This window comes from Lissotriton helveticus, chromosome 3_1 (genome assembly GCF_964261635.1).
Source record: "Lissotriton helveticus chromosome 3_1, aLisHel1.1, whole genome shotgun sequence".
NCBI lineage: Eukaryota > Metazoa > Chordata > Amphibia > Caudata > Salamandridae > Lissotriton > Lissotriton helveticus.
The window spans coordinates 456104469-456120207 of NC_136061.1; the positions used below are offsets into that span (position 1 = coordinate 456104469).

General features: G+C 43.4%; 1 protein-coding gene across 2 annotated transcripts in view; it reads right to left on the bottom strand.

The window, feature by feature from the left end:
- Positions 1-1276: 1276 nt before the first annotated feature.
- LOC144824622 (gamma-crystallin 1-like) overlaps positions 1277-15739 on the bottom strand; it is a 164234-nt gene continuing 149771 nt past the window's right edge. For both annotated transcript variants that reach the window (XM_078683677.1, XM_078683676.1), the window contains one exon: positions 1277-2030. In XM_078683677.1, coding sequence (XP_078539803.1) covers positions 1758-2030 — 273 coding nt within the window. In that variant the 3' untranslated portion in view covers positions 1277-1757. The remainder of the gene's footprint in view (positions 2031-15739) is intronic.

Below are 15739 nucleotides of genomic sequence, written 5' to 3' on the forward strand. Positions count from 1 at the left end.
GAGTGTGCCTGGAGCACAGCACATGATATAAACGCCAGTCCAAGGTAGTCTGATGATGAGTGATACATAGCTATATTGGACCTGTGCTACCCTGGATTTAATTCAAAAGAGAAGGGGGAGAAAAGGTGTACAATCTCAGTGAAAAGTCACAATCCAGAGTCCCACAGCACCCAATGGTGATGGATAACGCTCATCTTTGGATGGAAGTAATATTTATGTGACAGTCCTTGAATGGCCTTTCACCTCAAATGTCAATGGGTTTGATAGTAGTATAGCTGGGGGATCAGTGAGCTCTGTGTATAATACTGGATCGTATTTTAGGCTGTTTATACGGAGATAATCATTGACCAATAATGAGTCAGATGCCAATAGGGCTGCCTAAGTATGACTGCTGCTCATTACAGGGAATGATAATGCCTTGACAGGCAAGCAGTCAGTGTTTCATCTAGAGAATTGCTTGGCTGTGGGACACTCCCTGAGATGGCAAGTGTGTATTTTGTTTGCATCCTACTTTGTATCTCAATATAGTGAGTTTCTAACTATTGTGATAGTCTATGTGATTTCAATATCAGGAGCAAGGAGAACATGTTTCCAACTAAAGATAGCTGTCTGTCAGTGTGGGAGAACATGATGTGGTTTTCATACACCGTCAAATAGGTCTTTTTTCCTTTTGTTACCTTACAGTGCGCTTATAGGCCACCCGTTGCTTAGCATTGGTTGGCTTTATTACCACTCATTTGCTTGCTTCTTACTTGTCAGCTTCTGTTCTGTAGGCTTTTCTGTCTCTTCTAGTTTAACACCTCCCCTGGAGCATTGATGCATTACTGTATCCTTTGACTGCTCACCTTTTCAGGCACTATTTTTGAAATGTAAGGATTCCATATGTGTGCATATGTTGTTCAGCCATCTACCTCATGTACTTCTCCCTCCCCTCCAGTGTTCCTCTCCCATTTCCCTCCTGCCCACTCTCTGTTGTCAATATGCTTCTACCAACCCCTCACGCTTTGTTGTCCTTGTGCTTTTCCTGGCCCCATCAAACCACACTCTGTGTGCTTGTTTCTTTGCTTCTCGAGCCCTTTCCAACCACCATTCATTGTCGTGTTCTTGCCCATTTTCAGTTGTCTGTGAGCTCACCCAGCCCCTACGCCACCGTCTGTAATTCATGATTTTTCCTCAGCCCATCTTGCCCATCCATTGCTTCCATAAGCCCCCCTGCCCACCCTCCATTGTCCATGTGCTCCGACGAGCCCATACCACTCACCCACCCTCTGTTGAACATGTTCTCCCCCATTTGTCTCTCCCCAGCACACAGATATAAATAATTTAAAAACGCTATAATGCTGCAGCGCTGGCCACATCATAGCACTTAAGAAAAATTATTGTAGGTATGCTACCCAGCAGCCAAACTGCTACACAGAATGGCTACAAACCATTGCCAAAGTGAATAGCTCTCATAGGTGAGACCTATTAGATGTGCCAATGCTTTTTTAAGACACTCACTTCTTTTCCAGAATAGAAGCGTTGCTCCAAACCGGCAGTGGGATTTCTGAGTGGGTTTTTAGGGCCAATTCATTGATGTTTTAGATACTCTGCAGCAATGTGGCGGGGACCATTCTTGGTAAGAAGTGCGGGCCTTCAAGAGATTTTATTGATCAAATCCAAAAAGAAAGTCACAGAACACAGTTTTTGTTCTAAAAAACCCTCTAAAACCTATATTAACCATGGAAGATAAAACGTGATAATACAGCAGTAGAATTTCAGTGATAATCCACACGACGAAATGAGCCGATCCTTGGATTTGGGGCTCCCCATTCACTGTATCGCTGGTACTCTCCTGGTCTGAGAAAGTACTGCCTTCCCCTGTAGTTTGGATGCTCGTAGAATATCCAGTACCCCTCAAGCACATTGCATGAATATATGTCGTGGTGATTGAAATCTTCATAAACATGAGGACAGTCATCTGTGAACTCCATCATTTGGCTTCTGAATTGCTCCCTTTCATAGATCCTATTCCTGAAGGTGCCACGATGCTGAAATAAAGCACACAATATCCAGAATGAAAAGTTACAAATGCCAGGTTTTTGTTGCACATTGCAAGCAAGAAAGACATAACACATTATAGCTAAGGTACTTTAAACCCAATAATATCTCCTTTTGGCAATCAGAACAGTATAGACCGAGTTCACCCTCGTTGTCACACCGCTCCAATATTGTTCAGACTACCTCGAGACTTTTTTCATACTGATACTGGTTGTTTCCAAACGCGCCCTCCGCACCCTCCTCACCACCGCAACCACTTCGACCAGCATCAGGTAAGTAAATGATTTGCTACTCCACTTATTGTGTATCGGAGAAATGCCCATTCAAAGATCCTTTCAACTTAATGTTTTAGGATTTTTTTCTACTGTTGGCTACTTTCTGATGCTTGTAGGGAGCCATAACCTTTCTTAATGGAAGATTTGTGAGTGAATTTCTATATAAAATATATTGAGAGCAGATAGTGAGGATGTTTATGCACCTTCCTATTCGAGCAACTTGAACTCAAAGGACAGAAAGGAGGTCCCAGCAGAGACCTGCACACCTCACCTCCCTTACCTACCATGCTTGCCCATGAGAAACAATAGTTTGCAGTCTAAATGCTGGATTGCAGACGGGCAGCCTAGCGGAAGCCTACAACAGCTTGAACCATCTTTAAGATGGATGGAGGAAATAGAAAGGATGCTCCAGACACTTGCCTTTTATACATGCTTTGGGGGTACTGACAGAGTTACTAGGCAACACAGACTAAGAAGTACCTTCACGCATCCCATTTCCATACCATCGCTCTACTTAGCCTCAGGTTGTGTCATTCCTCCAACACCACGACCATTCATATTTAAATACCGAGAGAAACAGTTACACAGGAATGTAAGTCAGATATAAATCAGGAGTTTCACAATTTTTTTTAATTGTAGGTCATTCTTTAAACTTATTATGCCTACTATAGTAAACTACTGCAGTCTAAACTTGGTGCGCATTATTTGCTGCTAATCTTTTTAATATACATTAACCTTTTTAAAACCGCTTTTAAATAAACCATTTTGAATGTCTTTTAGCCTTTGTGTGATCGCCTGTTAGTACGATCCCGAAAGCAAGCTTAATCTTTTACCCCGACCACCACCAATGCCACCACCACCACCACCACTACCACCACCAATGCCACCACCACCACCAATACCACAACCACCAACACCACCACCACCACCAACACCACCACCACCAACACTACAACCACCAATACCACCACCACCACCAATACCAACACCACCATCACCACCACCAATACCAACACCACCACCACCAATACAAACACCACCACCATCACCAATACCACCACCAATACCAATACCACCACCACCAATACCACCACCAAAACAACCACCACCAATACCACCGCCAACAATAATACTACCCATACCACTACCACCAGTACCACTAACACCAATCCAATACCACTACCAACACCACCACCACCAATACCAATACCACCACCAATACCACCACCATCAATACCACCAATACCGATACCACCACCAATACCACTATTACCACCACCCATACCACCACTAATACCACCACCACCACAAATACCACCACCAAAACCACCAACACCAATACTACCAATGCCACAAACACCAATACCACCACCACCAATACCACCACCACCACCAATAGTACTGATAGAGTGCTAACAGCACTCTAAATTGTATGAGTGCATTATACTCATAGTCTACACGTATTCTCATATATTTTTATCGTTACAGTGTACTATGTCTATTAAAAGCATTTATTCAGCATCCATAGTATTGAAAAGTAATGTACACCTTTAAGTAGGATTTATATGTAATAGAGACATTATAATTCCTGTACGCACAATGTGCAGAATTACATTATATTCATTTCAATGTAACTGTGTGTGTTTAAGATGCCTGCACTGTAGGCCCAGAGCTGCATGTTGTTGACGGTTTTGAAATTCCTGGTTGCTAAATAATTAATTAAATTAATCTTTGGTGTGTGCCAGGACAGTATGCTCTCATCCCACTGCAGGTACAATAATTTAACCTTGTTATTCTTAGTTTAAGAAGATAACCGGAATGTCTTTGAAGAATCTGAGAAGCAGGAGGGGAGGATACCTTCTGTACCTGGCCTATCTGAACCTCAAGGCCATTGGAAGACAAGGAGAACTTAATTAAAGGAGTAACGGAAAAGTACTGGGCAACCTCACAAGTGAAAACAATTCGTCATGCAATACATTTAGGAGGGGGGTGAATTTGGTCTTTTTGTATGAAATACAGGGACAGCAAATCAGACTTCTACATTTTTGGAGGAGAAGGAGCATCCTAAGAGCGAGCTCCGTAGCCCTAAGCTATTATGACCCATTTTGAAATGAGTACTTCTTAGGCAGTCGACACATGCTGACACCTTTGGAAAATGAGATAGGGGAAATAGAAAGAGCATCAATGAGAGTAGTGCAGGGAAAGATAATTTATGCCTTCTTTCCTTATGAAAAAGGAATTAGATTCCGCCTCCATCTTGGGGTGTATTTTGATTCTGGAATTAATCACATTGTGCCTTCTGTGCCAAATTAATTATATGCGTAGGCTCGGTTCTGTATTGATTTGTACGTACTTTTATTCTCTAATTGTAAGGTGCGTGTATATCGAATTATTATTGGCCTTATAATAAAACCCATAAACTGGAATTCGGAGTCTGTGGTCCTTTAAAAGTGACTAAATTGTAAGTAGAATGTTGAAGTGTTTATTCCCCTCAACAACTTTCAGCATCCAGAGAAAAGACCATCTGTGCTAAATTTGGAAGAGAGGGCAAGCACTAAATTTAGCATAATCAGTACCACCAATACCACAACTACCAATACTGCCACCACCAGTACCACCAATACCAGTACCACCAACAATAACAGTAATACCACCACCAAAACCAATACAACCACCACCAATACCACCACCACCAATACCACCATCACCAATACCTCCACCACCAATATCAGTACCAGTACCACTACCAGTACCAGTACTACCACGACCACTACCACCACCAATACCAATACAACCAGCAATACCAATGCCACCACCAATAGCACCACCACCAATGCCACCACCAATACCACAACCCCCAATACCACCACCAACACCAATGCCACCTCCAATAGTACCACCGCCACCAATACCACAACTACCAATACCACCATCACCAATACCAGTACCATCACCAATACCAGTACCACTACCAATACTGCCACCACCAATACCAGTACCACCACTAATACCAGTACCACCACCAATACCACTGTAGTGTAGTTCCTATTTCCCTAATAGGCTCTGTGCATTGGAATATTATATACTATAGGTTTGGCATAGAACTGAGGTCAGTATGCCTCTATCGAGTATATTAAACATAATTACTACGCGGAATGGATGAAGCTCAGCCGTCTGAAACTCAACTCAGACAAAACGGAGGTCCTCATCCTCGGACAATCCCCATCCGCCTGGGACGACTCCTGGCGGCCCACAGCGCTGGGCACCGCACCGACACCCATGGACCACGCTCGCAACCTGGGATTCATCCTGGACTCCTCCCTCACGACGACCAAACAAGTCAACGCCATCTCATCGTCATGCTTCAACACCCTGCGCATGCTCCGAAAGATCTTCCGGTGGATCCCCACCGAAACCAGAAAGACAGTCACCCAAGCCCTCGTCACCAGCCGACTGGACTACGGGAACGCCCTGTACGCAGGAACCACAGCCAAACTTCAGAAATGACTTCAGCACATACAAAACGCCTCCGCACGACTCATCCTCGACATCCCTCGCCGCAGCCACATCCCACCTGAGAAACCTGCACTGGCTCCCTGTCAGCAAGAGGATCACGTTCAGGCTCCTCACCAACGCACACAAAGCGCTCCACGACATGGGCCCCGAATACCTCAACAACCACCTCTCGTTCTACACTCCCACCCGCCAGCTCTGCTCCGCCAGCCTCGCCCTCGCCATCGTCCCACAGATCCCAGAACCACAACCGGAGGAAGATCGTTCTCCTACCTGGCTGCCAAGACATGGAACTCCCTCCCCGCACACCTACGACTGACCCAGGGTCACCTCACCTTCAGGAAGCACCTCAAGACCTGGCTATTCGAGTAGTAACAGCACCCCCGTCCCTTCAGCGCCTTGAGACCCTCACGGGTGAGTAGCGCGCTCTATAAATTTATTGATTGATTGATTGATTGATTGATTGATTGCCAGCTAACTCAGAGTCTACTAGAAACTCCTTGTAAACAAGGGAGTAGTTTCTGGCAACCGCATAAACATGACAACTTTGCTTCCCTTTAGAGTCAGAACACTCTCAGAATTGTGGAAACAACAGATAACAGTTTCATTCAGCTAATCGTGCATGATTAGTTTCTTCAGAGTTTCACTGAAAGAATAGACAGGCGTTTCAATAAAAAGGATTTATTGAACCGTCTTGTTTCTCGTGCAAGAGGTATGAGCTGTTACAATCACAAGACAGTATGCAAGAAATATTATGTATAGCGTAAGCAGTAGGAAGAAATAATACTGCGCTAGCATTATCTTTTAGCTACGACACATATATTCATATACATAAATAACATATGCTAAAAATGCGAGTACTCATAAAATGCTTCTCTAACTAGTTCTGACCCAGTGTACCTAACCTAAGTGTAATATGAGGTAAGAAGTAGGTGCTATTGGCTATAGTATGGTAGGCTATAGTTTGTATGCTAAGGTTCTCGTCAGCTCCATACCTTGAGAATGAGAGAGGTGGGAATGTTTTTCCGGGTCTCAAACTCTAACAACCCGCGAAGGGAGGCAGAACACTGGAAGCTAAATTCTCTGCAAGCAGGGATAACAGCATCTTGTCAGTGTGTCAGGCCAGGATACGATCTCCTCTAAAGTTGAGGTCTCATACTTATTTGCCATACTTGCCGTAGCCAGGGAAGGTATATTTATACCTGGTAGGTGCCTTGGAATGTTAGCATTGACGTAAAGTCGGGCAGAGAAAGACGTCAGGAATGATCCCTTAGGGTATAGCGGTTCATGCATAATAAATTAGTTCTGGGAGAAATCAATAATCCTGGGCTAGGGAAACTCCCAACAGCTTAAGGGTCTGGTTTCTGGGAACTCGTTGGGATGTTGGGGTGGACGGATGTAGGAGACCATGCCTGTATTTGGATAGCATGGCTAGTGCCTAAATAAGGACACCTAAAGCGGAATACAACACCCACTCCATTTTCAAATGAACAATTGTACTAAATGCTAAACATTAAATTGAGTACCACATGTTGCTAAAAACATTCGTAAAAGCATACTAAAAGAGGTTTAATAAACTTTTGCTAAACATGTAATGCAAAGGTACTGTACATTTTTAAAGCAGTTTTTTCATTCTAAGCATATATCGGAAAGAAAATGCAATATGAATGAATAGAAACACGTACATATGAATAAATGGTTGACAAGTATTTGAAAAACCCAAAGCCATTACATAACATGGTACTAAATGAATTTGTTGTAAATAAAGTGACATTGTGTCCCTGGAAGTATTCAAAGAAGTCCGGTCTATATGAATAGTTCTACTGTAAGCAGATTGAATTGCCATGTATTTTCAATATTTAGAAAAAAGTCAATTTTAGGAAGAGTTCCAAGTTTCTGTTCTGATTTGAAAATATGGAGGCCATATTCATAGTTTCTCTTGTACACTGTGAGCCAAATCAAAGTCAGTGTATGGGTCTGGTGAAAACATGAAATCATCTACTACTAGAGACAAATGATTGTCTACCGATGTTGGTGACAGTTGGAATACCTCGTTTAGAAGGTTAACTGCACAGAGATGTGAAGCATCTCCTTCAGCATGGGATGCCGCAGCAATGTTCGCGTCCGTTGTTACCTGTGTGCCTGTTGATTTACCTCGTACCTCAGCAGCAGCATGTTGCGTCTGTGAGATCTCAACAAATACCGTCATCAGGATTGGTAGCCTCTGGGGACAACACAGAGCATGGGCCTTTACCGGGTCCATCAGAGTATCGATATGCATTGGCATGACTGATGGGAGTGTTAGACAGATGTCTAGCACGCATTCTTCACCGCAAAGCAGGCAGTGTAGAACAGTTAAGATGCAATCTTGCCAGATTGGTCTAAATGAAAGAAACTAAGTTGTATTTAGTGCCCGTAGACGAAGTATGCCCAAAAGTTGCAATATGCATTCACAGCACTTCCGTTCTAGGAGAGCTTTCTCCAAGTTGCTGAGAGTGACACCTGTGGATGGGCTTGCGATAGCATAAAAGTAGGAATAAAAATAGGAATCCTGCAACGAGTGCTAGAATTAAGGGCAGGCCACCAAACACCAAATGCACGAATTTGGAATGATTCCGTGGACTGCCTGAAAAGGTGTTAACAGTCCTGAACATATGGTCTTAAATACATGTACTATTCCGCTTGTATCAGACATGTTTATGATATGTCCCATCATTTCTACGAAATGTATAGAGCAGTTTGTACTTATTAAAACCTGTATTTCAGCCGAATTCCTTGCAATTTGTAGGCATGGTTTGTTGTAAAAGCATGGCTTTCATTCTGCTTAAAGTATCAAATTGTCTCAAAGAAACATTCGATGAAGGCCATAGAGGCAACTCCCTGACTTTGTCTATTTGGGGAAACAATACTTACATACAGCTAGTAACCCTGGAGCTAACCGTTACCAGATATGGGATTCCTGGCAGCATGCCACAGCAACTCCAATTCGAAAGTTGGCCAAACGTTGGATTCATCACAGCAGCGGGTGTACCCTGCAGGAGGCAGGACAGGTTTGCCACAGAACCGTTACATGCCCTGTGTAAAATAATGTCCAGACATATCAGTGAACCGCTGTTAGAAATGGGATCCCTGGTTGGCTGAGGCTTGCGCCAAAGCCAGGCAGAGACCACCACTCTAGTTAGGGCGAGGGAGTTACACTCCAAAGATAACCCCTGCTCACCCCCTTGGTAGCATGGCATGAGCAGTAAGGCTGATCCCGAAGGCAATGTGTAAAGCATTTGCGCACGCACCCACCAGCAACAACATCCCAGGCCCCCCACAAAAGAAACTCCAGACAAGTTTATATCAAAAATAGCCTTTGTATTCTTAAAAAACATTAGAATAGTAAACACATTATGTACACTGTGCCAACTGGCACGGGCAATATTTACATGGGATTATTTACACATAACAGGGCCACGTGGGCCACTGTCAGAATGTGCACTTGGTAAAGAATAGTAAAAGTAAGAATATATATGACTTAGACAACGCCCAGTAATCACGGGCAGACACTATTCTCAGCGCCAACCTGTAATATAAATCATAACAGGCACAGGATCCCACAAGTCTAAATACATTAGACCCTAACCACCTAAGTAAAAATTACACTAGGGGCGTTAATCACACAGGGAAGTATAATCTCCCTAACACAAGCCAAGATAGGTAAAACATAGTCATAAACCATATTCATAAACCATATAGTAGAGGTATCAAATAGGGTGCGCAAAACAGACTATACACAATACATTTCCTAGCACCCAAAAAGCATTAGCACATAAATCATTTTAGAGCCTGGTGCCCTATAAATGTAACAACACCCCTGTCAAACTGGCCATCTCAACTAGGGGGCTCAAACGCCCTATGTCCATAAAGTCAGGGCTGCTGCCTAAGCAGCAGACGTCAAGGGTGCTCCTAAACCTAAACGTTACAGCTGCCCACCACTTGCTGGGCAGCTGAGAACAATAACATGGGGCCTAAATGTTGCAGCTGGCACTAAGTGCTGCGCAGCTGTGGGAGGCCTGGCATCTCTGTGCCACTTCTGTCCCTCTCAGGGACTCTCTGAAAAATGGCACCTAAATGGTGCAGCTGCCCACTACTTGCTGGGCAGCTGTAAATGATAGTCCAAATGCGGCATGGGCCCTTACTGGCCCTTAGAACAAATGCCTGTGCCCCATGTGGGAGCCATCTCGGCTCTAAGACAACCACTGCGGGGCGGTGGAGCCATCTGGCTCTGAACAGAAACATGGTCCCCAAGGAGGAAATTATGGGCCCCTCTGGGCCAGCCATAAAATGATGGTGCCATTGTTGGAGCCATCGGGCTGGGAAATAACTGTGGGGCCTGACACTGCCCCTGTGTCACGCTGGCCCACTAAGTAAAGAAATGCCCATTTGTTGGGGTGCAATGGCTCTGGGGAAACAAGGGTCCCCGGGCCCTCAGGACCCCCGGGAGCCCTTGAAAGAAAAGATGGCCATCGGTGTAGCCATTCAGGCTCGGGATAATAATGGCACCCCCACGTTGGAGCGAGCCCCCAATTAGGTGGGGGCCGCTCAAGAAGGGTCCCAGAAAAAGAGTCCTCCAGTCATCCAGGGGAAGGGCAGGGCCCAGGGAGGCAAGCCTTCCCCTGGGCCCCAGTAGCAGCACGCCCCTGGTAGCTTCAAGTTAAAAACAAGAACATTTTACATGGGGTCACAGCCCCTTTTTATGCACACATTTCCTTTGTCTCCAAAGTTGCAGGCAAGGGGCGAACTAGATGCAACTGGTTCTTGAGCACTTTGTTTTGCTCAGCCCCTCTCCCTATTCACAGGACAGGCCAGGGACATCAGACGCACCACAGGGGGTGGAGCCAGCATTGTGGAGGGAAGGCCCAGCCCTATTCAGGTCCCAGGAGCAACTCTTCCCTTCGATCAACATGCAGATCTCCCTATTCACCACCTAGCAGACCCACCCTGACTCCTGAAGCCAAGCTCACCAGCCAGCTCCTGTCAATCACAAGCCAGACAGTCAATTCACATTCCCTTAACACAGAAATGCCAACTTCTAAAAGTGGCACTTCTACACTAGACACAATAAATCAGCACACACCGTCGCTCAGCATTTAATCTCACGAGCTCACACATACCAAACTCGACCCTGCACTCCCTACACATCAGGAACTACACTGGACACTCATATCCCCCATGCATTCCTATGGGGGGGCAGGCCAATCTCACCACACACACTCCGAGAGCGCACGCACTTTACACTGGGCCACAGTGCTAAAGTGCGCAGAGACCAGAAATCACTAACATCATGTCATTATTAAAGGGCAAAAAGTTCAGGGGTGAACCTGCCAAAAGGGCCAAGTCCAACAACTGCTCAGTGCATTTTCACAGTGTGTAGCGCTTAGAAACACGTCACGACCCCCACTCCAACATCTGTATTCGTAAGGTAACTCCCAGGATGTCTTAATGTATTCTTTACCAGACCTTTCATATTTGCCTGCTTCCATTTGTTTGAGGCAATACCGAAAATGAAAAGTAGTGACAGGCAGAGTAATTTTGCCATGGATAAGTCATTCTTGTAGCTGGTTTTTTTGCTACTCTAAATGGTAATTTTTCCAGTTTTTCAATGCTCATCACTGTATTCTTTGCTCCCCTCGGTGCCAGTTTGATCTGTTTATCAGTGAGATTGTATTCTGTAAACAGAGGCGACGTGTTGATGAAACGTCAAGGCACATAGCATGCATGCAATGATTGCAGTGTCCAGCCTAATAACATAATAGAACATAACTGAGACTGCCTTGTTGTAACATGGCTAAATCTTGTTCCAGTATGTCAATAGCAGAGGATACAATGTTGCCCAGTGAATATATCCTGGATGACAAAGTTGTTAAGCCATTGTCGACCACAGTGAAAGATTTTTCTAAGTTAATACGATCAAGTTCACATGTTCTTTCTGTGGCCTCTGCCTGTGAAACCTTCCATATTTCATTATAAGCAGCATAGATGCCGGCATATATGAAACATTTTTGACATGGTTTTCTTGGTCCTAGCAAGAAATCCCTAAGGTCTGCGCCTTCTTTAAGTAAAGATAAGTGTTGTTTCACATCCTCGAGTGTAGATTTTTGTAACCAGTCGAGGCACAATTTTCCTACACTATATGTTGTTACTACCCCTGAATGCTGTTGTTGAACATAACGTGGGTCTGGCCTATTGATAGTAAAACCCTGTATTCTATTCAGGAATCTTTCTTGACAGATGTTTATGTCTGTAGGCCAGAGCAACCATTTTTCCCAATCATTATCTGATCTGTTTTTTTGTAGTATTGTGTCTACTGTGACCGCTCCCTGTGTAGTGCTATTATTTGCAGGTGTTGGTACAGAAGGTATGTTCATGTCTTTGGTCTAGGCTAATCCAAAGGCAAGACGTTTGTTGCACGGTGTTATTCAAAAACATTATTTGCTGTGGGATGATACAGGCTCAAAACAAAGGTTCTATCCCCGCACTTGCCAATCTTTAGAACCTCAGACAGATTTTGTGTCAATTGTGTCTTTCCAAAAGTCAAACCCTTGTCTAGACAGTTGGGCAATAAAGGCTGTAGAATAAACCTGTTTTGTATTAGTTAACATATTTTTCTGTCCTGTTTTGTTTACATTATTATAGTAAAGGTTTCCTGGATCAGATGTATTATACCCTGAAAAATATGGAAACTTATTTGCAAACATGTTTGAACTACCCTTTGGTGGTGTACGACAATGTTCCCATTGGTTACACATAAACACATTTCTAGGTGTTGCAGATTTATGCAAGAAATTATGACCATTGTGGTTATAACAATAAAGCTGTTTGTAGTCTGATGAACCCACTAAGTTTTCATTGTTAGAGAACGCATCCAAATTTTTTTGGTTCAGACATCATGTTATTAACAGTCTCAATGTCCCAATCATCAGAATAGGTACTGGAGTTAATAAAGTCACTTAATGAAATTTTAAATAATTGTGGAATCTTCAAAAGTTCAAACGGGCCGAATATATCCTAATCGGTTTTGTCCCAAACTATATCATCTTGTATAGGAACGGCTGTGATGTTCACTCCTGACAAGTCTCTTGCTTCATTATGGGATGATTTCTGTGCTTTTAAAAATAAGTTCACATTTTTACTTTCAGTGTCCAAATGAATATATCTGGCATTCACAAGCACGCTAATAGTCATTACTAAAGCTATCCAAAGCAGAAAGAAAAATATTCCAGTAATAATCCATAGTTCAATCCATGGTAAAACCAGATAAGTGTCTTTCAGAAAATAAAAAAGTCTTGTACTCGTTCTTTGAAAGTTTTTTGGGCTGGCGTCGTTTCAGGATCACTTGGATCCTCAGAAAACGTATCAAAGTTAATGAAGTAGCCAGAAGCAGTTCGGTCAATTGTTGGAATTGCATCAGGATTTGTTGAAATTGCTGGAACCAGTTGATCACGTGTTACATTGGTGTAGACAGGTGTGTCTGGACGAACTGTTACTTGAGTTTCAAGAGGGATGAGTTCCATAGCATTTTTTGCTTAGTCCTTCATCTGTTTCTGTGAATTCTTGATGGTTATGAGTCTTTCAGTCTAATCCGCTTGGATAGTAGTGAGAGGAGTGCCTCTGCTACTAGGTAGGTGTCCACTAGGCCTACTGTTTAGTATCGGCCACATAGTTTGGTTTGATGAGGTCGATTGACACAAATCTCTTCTCCTTTTTTCCAGCAAGGGGCGGCAGAAGTACTGTTCTTGTTCCGTGGATGGCTGGGAAAGGTACTGGTTGTCTGTAAGAAGGCCCAAATACCTTCTTGTCCGCAGTTTTATCTCTGACTAGATCCCCAAGTTTTGGGATCCAGACAGGCCTTGCTGGGACTGCTGTTTTTTCCCCTGTGGTGGTTGGCTTCAGGAACACGTTGCTTTTTTTTATCTTAGTTCATTTAAATTGTAAAACAGCCAAACGATCTTTGATATCAAAGGGTTTATTTTCCACCAGTATGCCTTTACATTCGAGATCAGGAACCCACATTCTTGTCCCAAATAGAACCTCGTATGGAGTGACCCCCCCCCAGAGAACTTCTTGGCAAATTATTTAATGAGTGTTGGACCCCATAAAGATGTTTGACCCACCCATCACGCAAGCCTTATACTCTAACCGTTATAGACTGCTTCATGTCCCGGTTTTTCCTTTTCTGCAACAAATTTCCCTCAGGATGAAACAGAGAGCAGTACGTAATGCTACACCCAAACTGGTCATGGCTTCTTTGTAAGCCCGAGAGCTAACCACAGGGCCCTGGTCAGAATGTAGTGTGCCAATTGCGTGTGTGCCGATAAAGATTCGCAAAACTTTTATAACAGTTCGAGCATCAGCCGAGCGCTGAGGCCACATCCATACGAACCTTGAGCATGAATCCACTGCAACCATGATATATTTATAGTTACCATCCCTTTGCAAGGGACCGCAGTGATCCAGGTAAACACAAGCTAATGGTTTATCTGAAATTAACAGGGGCGTCTGCGCAGGATATTTCACTGTGGAGACTATCATCTGTTGGCATATTACACATTCCAAAACATCGTTTTTGGTCTGTTTTCTATAGTCTGGCCACCAATATATTTTGTTTCAGTAAAGATACAGTTGCAGAACCACCTGCATGGGCAGAGGCTAACCCTTCATGCGCTGCTAGGATTAGTCCTAATCTACGTTCTTAGTTTGGAATTACCCTATCCCCCACTCCAGGAATTCGAGCAAAAGGAACATTGTTTGCATCAATTTCATAAGAATACTTGAGTGGAAATGTTTTCAGTAAGGGTGTACCACTGCCTTTGCTTGAAGCATTGACAGCCATCAATATCTCACTGTCTATCCTCGATTTTGAATGAGTGATCGTAGCTAAGGAAGCTGTTTGTACAGCCCCCTTTGCGGCTTCATCAGTCAATGAATTTCCTGCAACGTGAACGCCATCACGTTGATGACTCGACGTGTGTATCACATGAGTTTTTTGTAGTCCGTTTTGCAACTGAACTACATGTTCCCAAAGCATTATATGCTTTATTGTGCCACCTTTTGCATGTTTGAATCTGTTTTGAAGCCAATTCTGTAAATATTCATTATATGACTAAACACAATAAAAAGAATCACACACTATGAGTGTGGGGAATTCGCGGATCTCTACTTTCAAGTGCCAGTTTGAATGCTTGTAGTTCAGCTAATGAGCTGTACAATCTCCTAGAGATTGAGTTTTAGTGACCATAAGTCGAAAGATACCATTGCGCATTTGACCTTTAATGATTGCGCACGCTGCACTGTAAGCTTGCTCCTTCCCTATAGCGGGTTGTGCTGATCCGTCAGTATAAATTATAAATTTGTACTGATTGAGAGGCAGAATTTCAGTGGGCAGAGGACTTTCTTGTTCATATTGCAGGAACGCTTGTGTTTTTAAATTGGGATCTAAAACATATTCAACATCTGTTGCAGCAAGAGAATTAACCCATTGTATCCATCGAGGATGTAAACCTTTTGCATTTGGAATGCTCGCTTTTGTAACCGCCTTTAAGGCTGGTACTGGAGTCACGACAATAATGCCGTTCCCCTGTGCTAGTGCTCTTTCTTTTGCTACAGCAGTTTGAACTGCTGTCAGGATTTTTTGCTGTTGAAGTGAAGTGCATTTCTGCTTGTGTATACAAATGTGATGTATATGCAATTGGTACTTTTTCATCCTCATTAAATGTTGAATAGGTGAATCCGCATTGACCCGAAATTATTCGGATCACTAAATTGCATTTATTTACGTGTATTTGTAAGTGATTTGTTGCTAACATGTTAGCTTTGAGTGAACGCAGAATTTCTGTGTGTTCTTGTGTCCAACTTTTGATTGAAAA